Source organism: Eptesicus fuscus, chromosome 8 (genome assembly GCF_027574615.1).
Source record: "Eptesicus fuscus isolate TK198812 chromosome 8, DD_ASM_mEF_20220401, whole genome shotgun sequence".
Lineage (NCBI taxonomy): Eukaryota > Metazoa > Chordata > Mammalia > Chiroptera > Vespertilionidae > Eptesicus > Eptesicus fuscus.
In genome coordinates, this window is record NC_072480.1 from 44,427,805 (window position 1) to 44,440,690 (window position 12,886).

Genomic DNA, 12,886 nt, shown 5'->3' on the forward strand with positions numbered 1-12,886 from the left:
CCTTGAAAGCTTCATCTGCTGAATTCTTCCTTATTCCATGTGTTCACTGTGTCTTGTCACTAGTATTCTTTATACCCTCCACAGCCTTTGCACAGAGTTGGAAGTGTTTACTGACTTGATTTGCATTTAAGGCCCTGATTACTAGACTGAAGTATAAACTTGATCCAGCAGGTTACTTAGGTCCTTATAGGATCTTTAATGTGGGAGTTTTAAGATTAATGGTTGTTTTAGGAACGTAAGCACTGTTGCATAGAACTATTTTAAGAAAATGAAGTCTGGGGGCAGAGACTGGTTAGGAGCCTATCACAGAATTGTGGGTTTATGCCACAAAAAAGGAAGGGCATAATGAAAAGAAGAAATGAATATGACCTCATTTCCTGCCTACAGGGGTTTCTTTCCCATCTCATCTGCTGAGTTCTGGGGTTTTAGTCCTCTCTGTTCCCTTTCTCCCTACTTCTCTTTTTGTGTTGCTCCGTTGCCTGCTTCCCTTGCCAGTCCAGGCTGCTGGGACAATTCTGGGGGTAACCCTGAGCAAGGGGAGAGAGAGTCCTTCATCCTCTTCTAACCTCCCACAGATGTGGCTTTCATGTTTTCCCCCCAAATTGGTGTTACCTACAGGTTTTCATTTTACTTTGTCCAGTCAGAGCCCTGAATTCTCAAATCCCATCCAAGCCCACATTTTGGAATCTGTTCCCCCGATTTTTTTTTAAAGCAGTATCCAGATGTAGGATGATAGGTATGGAAGGAAGGAAGCTTTTTACATGTCCATTTCCTGACCCCTGAGCCTGTTAAATGCCCCTTTTAATAACACCCAGGGCTTCCCTTATCACAGCTTCATACATGCATTTCATTTGCTTGTCACCTTCACTAGAGCTGACTTTGGGTGAAGGCAGGAAACAAGCCGGACTTGCTCACTGGTAGCACAGTGCCTGGATCTGTATCTGCTGAATGCTCATTGAGTACTGTTAGCTTCATAGCTATGTTTGTGAGTGTTAAATAGGATTTTCTTTAATTGCTTAACCAGCATATATATAATGGATAACATTGTTTCCATGGGAAAAAGAAGGTAATTACTAGGCATCAACCACCTGCCTTGGCACCTTTTAAATGTTTCATTTATTCCTCTCAATAACCTTGCAAAGTAGGTGGTATCATCCACCTTATTACCAATGACATTCTTGAGATTTGAAAGTTATATACACGCTCCAGGCCAGTTAAATGATCAGGCCACAATTAAGATTTCTCTGATCTTAATGTTTATGAAATATGACATGCTCAAATTTGAGAACTGCCTTAAGGAAAAACACCACATGTTGACTTATTTTAACTTTGCCCTGTCTTTATAATTTTGGAGCCCACAGGGACTGAAATAGCTTCTGGTTTATAAAGAGAAAATAATCCTTAAGATTGTTTTGAGGAAGGTACATATGTATCAGAATTATTTCTGAATTGTAGAGTTTAAAATCTACCCAGTAGACAGTAAGGAGCTACGCGCATTTAAATAAGGTGTAACGTAATAATTGCCATGTTCTGTTCCTCAAGTTCTGGCAGCTGTGTGGAAGATGGGGAACAGTAAACGGGAGGCCTATTGGGAGGTGACCACAGGAGTTTAGAGGGGACACCAAACTAAGACGATAACTAGAAGGAAGATGGAAGGATGGGATGGTTCCAGGTGGAATTATGGATTGTGGACTTGACAACACTATTAAATGCATGTGTGTGGTGGATAGTGGGGGTGAGGATCATTGTGTGGAGTTGGGGTGGGGAGCAGTTAGGAGAAGAAAAGAGGAAGAGCCCCAGAAAGAACCTGGTGTTTCTAACGTAGGCATCTGGTTGGATAGTGATGTAATTAACCGATATATAAAAAACAAGAGGCGGAAGAGCAGGTTAGGGGAGGAAGCTAATGAATGTAGTTTTGGATATGTTGGGCTTCGTTAGTAGTTGAAGATATAGCAGTGAAGGAGGTAACTCAGGAAAGCCTGTAGTCACAAAGATGGGAGACTATGGAGGGAACAACAAAATGAAAATGGAAAGAGGAAGAACATACTAATGAAACTGATGTGTCCAGAGAGATGGAGGAGAAAGGCAAGAGAAAGTGAAATAATGGATGACTTGGAAGACTATTTCCTAGAAGCAAGAATTGATGGTGGTGTCCAGCCAGTGTGGCTCAGAGGTTGAGCATTGACCCATGAACCAGGAGTCAGGGTTTGATTCCCAGTCAGGGCACATGCCCAGGTTGTGGGCTCGATCCCCAGTGTGGGGCATGTAGGAGGCAGCTGATCAATGATTCTGATAATTGATGTCTCTATCTCCCTCTCCCTCTCCCTTCCTTTCTGAAATCAATAAAAAATGTATTAAAAAAAAGGAATAGTTGGTGATGTCTGATGGGATGAGGACTGTAAATGGATTTGGTAGGTAAGAGATAAGTTTGGAAAGGGTTGATTGAGTAAGTGTTAGAACTGGAAATGCCCTCAGTCTTTGGAATGAGGAAGTGGAGGAAGGAGGTATGCAGTCTCTTTGGTGAAGGAGGTTAGTCCAGTGCCAGATCAGAGCCATGATTTGAAGGCTCACCTTAGACCAGTGATGGGCAACCTTTTGAGCTTGGTGTGTCAAACTTTGCCAAAAAACTGAGCATAACTCGGGTAGTGTGTCACTTTGAGGAAAAAACATTATTTCGCAAATGTTTCATCCTCAGGAGCAGCAAATGTTTCATTCTTGGCATGCGGCCGCTGAGGCCGCGTGTCATCAGAAATGGCTACGCGTGTCAGTGCTGACACGCGTGTCATAGGTTCGCCATCACTGCCTTAGACCCTGGAAAAAAAGACACTCAAATGCCATGCGTACAGAAATCCAAGATTATTTATTTCCTCTGGTATTTCTGACTTTATAGCCTGAATCTACTTTTAGTGTTTAATTTTATCACCTTAAATAGGCTTCCCTTAAGTAAACATTTATCTAATTGGAAAAGTTGAGGAGACTAACTGTCTTGTTATTTTCTAAGATTAACCCTGTTTTTCATTAATTCCCATCTGTTGTGATATATGAGAATCTTAATTCACTAGATCTCATAAAAATAAATCTTATTATTACTACTCCAGATCATCATGTTTTTGTTTAAAAACCACAGTTTTCAGTATATATTTCTGTTTAAATTATACCTGATTTGAAAGAAATTATTTTCATTTTTAAGTGCTGATATGTTAATAACTAACTATATTTTACTGTTCTTGGCATAGAGTACTTAAACTACTTGGGATAGTAGTTTGTCAGCCATCAAGAATCTAGATTTCCCCCAATAATTTATATTCATGGTTCCCTCCAGTTCAAAAGGTAATTCTCCATTATCTTCTGAAGCATGGATCCTTTGTAGAATACTCATGTGACATGCATCATGCAGAGAAAAACATGGAAGTAGAAATCCTAAGTGAAATCATTGCTGAATAGTTTATGCTTGGCTATAATTATAGCTATATTCCCCTGTAAGAAGTCTCAGGGATAACCTAATTTAATAACCTTGAACTCCACAGAGCTGCTTGAAGGATTGCCATGAGGAGGCCATGCAGGTGGGGCTCTGGGGCCCCTAACCTGAAACTATAACCACCCTTTAGTTTTAACCCTTGCTATATATTGCTTTTGGAGGGACATGGTATGCATCAGGATTTCACTTGAAAATAGGGTTTTAAAAAACAAAAACTTGAAAATCAATGTATTTGTGAGAGAGAAGGCTCTGTCAGGCTCAGTGACATGCCTGAGGTCACCTGGTTATGGACAGAATGGACTGTAATTGTCCAGGTGGTTCATTCTTCTTCTTTGCCTGTGTACAGTGCCAAGGATCCACACACAACAGTCTGCCAGGCTGTAGCCACAGTGAGGCTGTCCTCTGTTAACTTCCAGGGAGGTGGTTATCTGCCCTTTTGTTTAATATGTTCAAGTAGAGATTTATTTCCAAGATAAGAGCAGCCCTTTGTGAGATAATTCTTCTGGTCTAATATAATTGGGAGATTCTTCCGTCTACGGCTTAAACTTGTTCGCTTTTATCCTATATTTGCCAGAAAATATTCACTTGCTGTCTCCCACAAAGTGTTCTTCATGTAGTTTGAGACTATTTATTAAATCTCCATCCTGTCTTTTATTCTTCATGATAAAAACCTCGGTTAGTTTCTTGAATATCTAACCTATCATTTGCCTCTCTGCCCTTATATAGCAGTAGATTCTGCATTTTAATTGGGTCTAAGTTGGAATTTGGGAGGGTAAGAGTAGTGAAGATGACCAATTATTTTTGTTGAGTCATTTCTAAGTGTATGGTGGTTTTAGTTAAGGAGTAGAACTAACCAGTAATTTTGTCTATTCATAGCAGAGTATTATTCTGGGGATTGGTGTTTAGGCTGATTATTAATGAGCGTTCTCACTAGCTGCATCTGAGTTCCCATATTTAAACTGCTTTACAAGCTTTCAGATGAAATCTTTTTATGTTATTAGTTACAAACTTTTTCTTAAAAAATTCCACACCCACGGTTCAAGAATCAGTAATTATTTCTCAAGAGCAAGAGCCATGCCTAATCCATCTTTATTTCCCAGCGTATTAAGCACTGTGTCATATGCAGAATAAGATGTACAATTAATGAATGTTGAGCAAATGAATAAGTGAATATTGTTATAGCACCTAACTTTTGTGGCCATATTACATCATATGCTCTCAAACCTTTATTGACTATCTTCCTTCTAATTCTTAGATAATGAGAAATTTTTCTCAGAATATTGTCACTTGGATTTTAAACCTGTTTTCAAGGTTAAAAAAATTAAACATAAGGCTTTAGGAATTGCTCAGTAGGGCCCAAGTTTCAGTTTAACTGCCAAATTATAATGGAGAAGTTGTAGGTATTTTTCTGAAAATAAAGTGGCTTTAAGAATATATATATATATATATATATATCGTAAACTCTTAAGTCTAAATTCTTTATGATTATGAATCAAAGAACTAACACACTAGTCTGAAAAACTCATTATGCTAAACTTCATATCTGCTGTGTACCCAAAACAAAGCATGCAAATGATGAAACATAGTTAAATTTCCACAGGCATAGTACACTGTAAAACTTAAAATGTTTGTTTTAGAAGATGGCTTTAGGAAAGTCTGTGCAACTTAGAATTTGCTGCTGTGTAGTATAATGATGGACACAGAAATAAAGTTCTACCTATTGTCCCAGTGGCTGTTGAGCTAATGTCACTTCAGGGAAGTTGTGGCCTGCAGCTCAGGGTGTCTCAGTAGGGGGTGTCTTGGCTGGTTCCTCAGAGATCACATAGTTCAGCACCTTGCAGCCGTCTAGCAGCCCTGCCTTCAGGTGGCAGTGGGGCAAGCAAAAATGCCTTGCCAAATTTCAAATGCTGTTTAGGGGTGGTACCTGTCCTAGATGAGCGTGCTGCTGGTCACTGAGCTATGTGTCTGTGAACCCCTTGAAATGATTCAGCTAAGTTCAATGTTGGAAGTTTTTTATAAGCATAGTGACATTTTCAAAGTAAATGATTTAAATATTTTTTTTTGCATTTTCAAAACTGACATTTCATTGAATTTGACATATAACACTGTAAATTTAATGTGTACAGCATGTTAATTTGATACATTTATATCTGTATAAATGTAGTGCTAATTAGCACCTCTATCACGTTACATAATTACTCTTTCTCTTTAGAGGTTAGAATCATTAAGTTCTATTCTCTAACGAGTGTGATGATTTTAATACAATATGTTGTCTATGTTCACTTTACTGTGCATTATATCTCTAGGGCTTATTAACTACTCTGTGCAAGTGCGTACGCTTAACAACATCTGTCCTATCTCCCCAACTCCATCCCCTGGTAAACACCGTTTTCTATTTTTACAAGTTGGGCTTTTTTACATTTCACATATACATGGTATCATACAGTACTTGTCTTTCTCTGCATGACTTATCTCACTTAGCACCATATATCCAGGTACATCCATGTTGTTGCAAATGGCAGAATGTTCCTTTTCTCAGGACTTAAGAATGTTCCACACACACACACACACACACACACACACACACACACACCACACCACACCACACACATTTTCTTACTCAGCTGCATTCCTGGGTATAAACAAATAGTCTTTACATTAGACCCAATTATATGGTGAGCAAAAGCATAAACTTTACCAGTGGCCAACTGATATATCAATGCGAAGAAAAATGTCTGTTGATATAAATTTCCCCTAATTTAGAAGAAAAATAATAAACTTGGTAATATTTATATAAATGAAGGTTTTATCAAACCCAGGACAAAAGAATGAAGCTCCCATTTGATCATGAAATAGTTGAAGTGTACCTTGCCTGCAGCCTCCCTTCTTTCATGGATAGACTTTCCTCTACGTGGGTGCCAGGGACACCCGATCCCACCGTTTCATGTTTGTTTTCAGGATCAGTTCAGTGATATGAGAATCAGCATAAACCAGACGCCTGGGAACGGCCTTGACTTTGGGTTTACAGTAAAATGGGACATTTCCGGGATCTTCATAGCATCAGTGGAAGCAGGTAATTCGTAGATTTTGCTCTACTGAAATTCCTTCTCCTTCGCTATCCTATGCTGTTCCCCCCACCCCCAGACATCGGTTTATTTGATACAGGAGAACACACATGTGGAAAATGCAGCAGTAAAGCGAGAAGATACATCCTCTTCCCTGAGACTGATAGTTGAGTTACAAACCACATGTTGTTTGTTCTCCTTGCCTAACTAATTTTAGTTTTAAAGAGTCTTATTTTTGTGACTTTTACAGAATTCATTTGTCAAAATGTTAGGCTTAATATTTGAAAAGGCTAACAGAACCCGATCATCTATGTATGTGGTAGATCTATCTGTGCTGTATAATTAAACGGTGTTTTCTGAGTGTCCTAATACAACTATGGCCTATGGAGACCTCAGGATGCTCTGGGACTTTTACAAAAGGATTGCCCCACCCCCACTCAGGACTATGCCAAGTCAAGCCCCGATCTCTTACCACAGGGCCTAAAATTAAAAAGAAAACTATGGTATTTAAGAGGAGTTCCTCACTTGCATATTTTAACTACATAAAATTGCATGCTAAATTGCTTTTTCTTTGAAATTTCAAGACTTCTCCAATAAGATAATGGTAAGTAGTCATTTTAATCAGTTTTAAGTGGCCCTGTTTTCTTCTGTTCCAAAATGCATTTGGATTTGGAAGCTCAATTAAAGTGTAGTTTATTTCACATTTAAAATTTTAAAATAATTAAACATTTTCTCTGTTCTTAGGAGGTTAATAAAAAAACTTTTTTGAACAGATGAACTTATCATTTGTCCTTTAAATGTTAATGAAGATGACTTATATTATACAATATAATATGCCTCTGGTGCTTTGTGTATTGTTGATACTCAAATGTTTGATAACTAAGAAATTTAAGAAATTTTGTGACTCTTTTTCACCTAAAAAATTATGAGAAATGGTTAGTTGACGTTAAAAAGTCATTTATTCTTTAATTTAAATAATCAATGCCTGTAGGACCTGTTTATTTTTAAATTGGTTGTTTATTTTGCTCTATTTAGGTAGCCCAGCAGAATTTAGTCAGCTACAGGTAGATGATGAAATTATTGCCATCAACAATACCAAGTTTTCATATAAAGACACAAAAGAGTGGGAAGAAGCCATGGCTAATGCTCAAGAAACTGGAAACCTAGTAATGGATATCAGGCGGTATGGAAAGTCTGGTGAGTTGGTTTATCATTGTGTCTGGCTTTTTAAATTGGGAGCTGGTCTTTGGCAAGTGGTTATAACAGCTTGCTTCAATAACAATTTTTTCTTTTCATTTTTAAAATTTTTTGCTTAAAGATATTTTTTGGCTATGTCAAGACAATCATGAGTAATACTTCTTTGAATAGTCTGTCTGAAAACTTTTCACTAGCAAATTTACTGAATTCTACATTATTTAGTGACTGACTTATATTCTTGGCTGACTTGCATATATCAACTGAAGATTATTGATTTTTTTAAAAAATTCGTTCAAATATCTCACTTTTTTTGAAGGCTATTGTAATTGTATCTGCATTAGAGAGTCATGTAATAATGTTGAGTATTAAGAATTAGACTACGATTGGACTTTCTCTACAGCACCAAAACTGTTACCGGTGTAAGAGAGAACATGGTAGGCCATATTTCTGTTGTTCATTCTCAGGAAACCTTCAAAATACATTCCACTATTACATTTCTTAGTTATAGAAGTGAAATGGGGATGGCCTTTCATTTTCAAGAAAATTTCACAATACATTCTGTTATTCTCAAGAAACTTTCAAAATACACTTCATTATTGTGTTTCTTAGTTACAGAACTTAGATGGGAATGGACATTAAGCCACCCCAGACCTACCAACTTTTGATATAAAAAAATTAATATCCAGTCCTGGTTTACAGAAAGATTCAGCAAATTTGCTAGTCTTTTCATTATTAACATGATCTAACCCTTGTGTTTTCGGAAGGTGGTCTCTTGGTAAAGTCCTTAAACTTTTCATTTCTTTCACACACTGCCCGATTTGTTTGTCTGTCTTGTGTATGTGCATTTTGTATGTGTGCATTCAGTAACTTTGTTCTTTCCACTTCAACATTTATGTGTACTCATTTCTTGATTTTCACGTGCCAATCAGATTGGGGCAAAGACCAGCCTTCCCTGCCATTTATACGGCATAAAACCCTCAATCTCACCAGTATGGCTACCAAAATTATAGGTTCACCTGAAACAAAGTGGATTGATGCAACTTCTGGAATTTACAACTCAGACAGATCTTCAAATCTATCAATAATGACTGATTTCTCAGAAAGCCTTCAGAATTCTGTAAGTATTTTGAGAAGGAAGAATATTTGTTTAGAGCAAAACAACTGTAGGAAATGTATGTTGGGGGAGAAGAACTTATTTTGTCTGGACAATTTTGATGCTACTTTAAAAAACAAATAATTAAATAAGATCATTTATAGTAAAGAGAGTAAAATGTATTTTTAAACATCATGAGCATTACTCATTAATAATTAGAGTAATAGTGAGTTATATAATGGTAAAATCAAAAGATCCCATACTGGTGTTTTGCAGGTGTTTCTTACCAATCTTTCATCATTATACCCATTTCTCAGATCTTTGTGAATGTGAAGTATTAATTATGTAAAATTATACACTATGGCTTTTCTATGCTTTCTTTGGTCTTTACTGGTAAAGTAAGCATAGTAATTGTGTGCAATTTAAAACCCCATGACACATTTTTAATCTTGAGTAGGTGAATTTGGTGGGTAGACTTATATATGTGGTTAAAAGATACTCAGTTACATTAATTGATTAAAATAATTATAATGTAGAAATTTTTGTAAGTATCAGAGGAATACTTAGATTTAAATTTTCAAATAAATGTTTATGTTGACTCCCTATATATATATTGTTGTTATCCTACGAAACCCTCTTTTATCTAATAAGGAGGTCCTGCTACATCGTGTAAGACAAGTATAAATGTTAGAGAATCCTATATAACTATGTTGCGTACTCATAAATATAAGCCAAATGGACTAATCATTATTTGTTTCTTAAAAATTAATGACTGATTGAATTTAAAGCCATCCATGCTTGCAGCTGGTCACTAATCCTTCCACAAATTTTAAAGAATCTTAAAAAAGTATCTACTATATGTAAAAGGCTGTAAAGAATACGTTAATATCCTCGACAATTCATTTAACTAAAGATATTTGCATTAAGGGGAAATGCATTATTTAAGCCCAAAGACCAATTGGAGAGAATGTTGTTAGCTGGCATTTTTATTCTTTCCAGAATACCGAGTCCAAGGAAATCAATGGGATTCGTGATGAAAGCAGTACTTTTGAATTAAAAGGTAAACATCACCATTATAACTTACATTTATAGTGTAAGGAAAGTCATAGCACTGCAGTTCTGTCACTATAAACATTAATACCTGTGAGTGAAAGAAAAACTGATCCACTGCAAGTTGAAACTAAAAGGTTAGCACCCAGATCGGATTGCAGCCATGTGGAAGGGCGCGGGGCTGCCGTGGAGAACGGCGCAGGCACCGCAAACAAAGCTTTGGCAGCGTGTCCAGGAGCTTTGAGAGCCTGTGTGCCTGAGCCAATGAAGAAAGACTGGTTTTGCCCAGGCCATCAGCCTTCTTGCTGTGGGATGCTGCCAAAGGGAATCTTGGTTAAATACAAAACGATGAATGAGGTTTCCTTTCTCCCTTTAGTGTTGTGAAAGGGACAAGCTTGGAGGCGGCTAGTATTAATAGGGAAATGCCAAGGGCAATAACAGTTGTTAGCAAAAGTACCCATTTGTAATAAAAAAGCAGGCATAGTATCGAGGATAATTTTGCTTTATGGAGTTATCATTCTCTTCCTCCTTCTGTTGGCCTATAAATAATTTAGCTACCACATGTTTCCATAGGCATACAAAAGAAATAGGCCGGGAAAGCGACCCACAGAAGATGAAATTTCTTTTAACATGAAACTAGACTGCCAGGAATCGGGCTGGGTTTTCACAGCAGGCTGGTGGCTTTGAATCTGCATTTGCCAGTTCATAGTCCAATGTCAAAGCCAAACTAAGTTTATAAATTTCCCTCTCTTTATTGATTATTTATCTTAGTATTTAGTTTCTGACCATCAGAAGTGACTATGTTTTGTTTGATATTGCATTCTTTATCAAAGGAGTTTTTAAAGCATGGCTTATTTTTCTTCATGATCTTAAATATAAGACATCCGGGTCCTGTTCTGCCAGTGACTCAGGCAAAGCAAACTGATAAGACACTTAACTCCTTAGTGACTATGGCACTACACAGGTCTGTCATTTCAGCTTTTTCTTTAGATAAGTAAACAACAATGAATATCAAGTAATAATTGCATTTATATTTTATGAATAAATTGAAGTATAATAATCATTTGCCATAATATCGCGACAGACCCATAGGAGAAGTCAGAATTTTTTCTTTTTCTTTTTTATTTGACAGGACTCCATTTGTTTTACTTAAAGTTGGTGGCTGAAAGATCTTGTAAATGAGGACAAAGTATTCTAGTTAGAAGAATGTTTTAGGTTTAGCATTTGCTTTTATTTTCTCTTTCTCTGGTTATTATTTATTTTCTTGTTCTCTTCCTCATTGTTCTTTAGTTTCTGTTTTACTCACCTGTATTGTGAAAATTCTTCATTACAAACAATTTTCCTTGTACTAGAAGAGATTTTTTTATTGACCTTAGCAAAAATATTTAATTTCCATTTTCCTAAAGCTGTTTTGACTTTTGTGAAACTAGACTGCTTATCGGCTAAAATTTATTAATCAAAATATTAGTTCCTTTTACTAATTTGAATATAGCATAGACTACTAAAAATATGTGTGTCTCTGTGCATTGAAATAATACATATCTTCTATGGCTATCAGTTTTGTCATTTTTATTATTAAAAAAATAATATTGCTATAGATGAGAAAGATATATAGCAAGTATCATTTAGTTTTCCAGTGGTGAGAAATTAAAATGAATGACATCTTATTGATTTTTTTTTTTTGTATTTTTCAACTAGCATCTGAACCTATTTCTTTGAAAAACTTAAAAAGGCGATCACAATTTTTTGAACAAGGTAAACCACCAAGCTAACAATTCATGCATTTTCATGGAATTGTTCCCACCCTCCACCTTTCCTGATGGTCTGTGGTGCTGGGCACTGAGCCTCTTCGGTTTGGCTGTCATCATGACCAACGACATAACCCATTTCCATTCTTTCCCTAGGGTCATCAGGCTTTTCTTACAGCTCATGGGTCTACCTCTGTGGTAATGGGTCTTTGCGTGGCCTTTGTACCTCTGAAGTTTCTTTTTTCTTCTTTAATTAAAAAATTGAGATGCTATTAAACACATACTCCCCCCCCCCCCCCCCCCCCCACTGGGTGACAGTAAGAAATGAAGCATTTCATTTAAGCCTTACTACTTCCTACAAATTGCATTATCTTAGATTACACCAACATATCATTGGCTAACTTTCTAAAGACCTCTGCTTTTTGATTCTGGAAAATGTTCCCCATAAAAAAGCAGAGTTGTTTATTATTATTGGGATGGCGGCTTTGGAATATTAATATAGCACTGCTCTGTTGACTTGGAAGTAAATTGAAAGTAAATAAATTTTGGTGACATTTGTGAACAAGTGAATTTTGAGGTTCTCTGTGTTGGTGTAGTTGGGCAGTGCTCCCTTACGATGTGCTATGCATGTGGCATTTTCTTCCCTCTCACGTTTGCCTGATGCTCTGTCTCATGAATGCAGTTCGAGCTCTGTGTTTCACTGTCAAGAACTTAAAAGTAAAATCCAAACATTGGAGATGCAATGGCACGGTCAGTGGGGAGTGTGTGCTGTTGGTGTCTAAAATGTTATGGTTTCTTACTTTTAAGATTATCAAACATTTACAAACTTACCTTGTAACACGATGTTTACTGGACTTTTATATTTTGTCAATCTCCTAGTAGCCTTCCTTTGTTGAATTACGGTCTTTTGACCACACATAGAAATAATTCACCAGCTATGCATGTGTAAGGTTTATTTGTGTCAGTATCCTTAGTGGTTTCGATACATTTTTGTTAAACTTCTGTTTTTCCCTGGTAATTTAATTGATGCAGTATGATACTTCTAGCTCAGCTTGACTAAAATAAAGCAATTCCTTTTCTTCTTTATTCTAATTTTTACTTACTTTTCTTCAGCAGGCTATTTAAGGGAAGAATATTTTCCTAAGTCTCAAAACAGTTTTCTTAAAAATATAATTGTGTAAGTGAATAATTTATTTGACAGCTGAGGTTTCAGGAAAATTTAAAAATACTATATGATTTTATGAAATTTGCTTAT

At 36.5% G+C, this 12,886-nt stretch overlaps 1 protein-coding gene across 9 annotated transcripts in view; it reads left to right on the plus strand.

Moving 5' to 3' along the window:
* The window catches only part of LMO7 (LIM domain 7), a 214,675-nt gene that overhangs the window by 183,626 nt on the left and 18,163 nt on the right, over positions 1-12,886 (plus strand). For 5 of the 9 annotated variants that reach the window (XM_054719856.1, XM_054719855.1, XM_028149043.2 and 2 more), the window contains 5 exons: positions 6,437-6,551; positions 7,579-7,740; positions 8,670-8,857; positions 9,833-9,893; positions 11,582-11,638. In XM_054719856.1, the coding sequence (XP_054575831.1) occupies positions 6,437-6,551; positions 7,579-7,740; positions 8,670-8,857; positions 9,833-9,893; positions 11,582-11,638 (583 nt within the window). The remainder of the gene's footprint in view (positions 1-6,436; positions 6,552-7,578; positions 7,741-8,669; positions 8,858-9,832; positions 9,894-11,581; positions 11,639-12,886) is intronic. The other 4 variants (XM_028149034.2, XM_028149042.2, XM_028149044.2 and 1 more) reach the window with 2 other exon arrangements.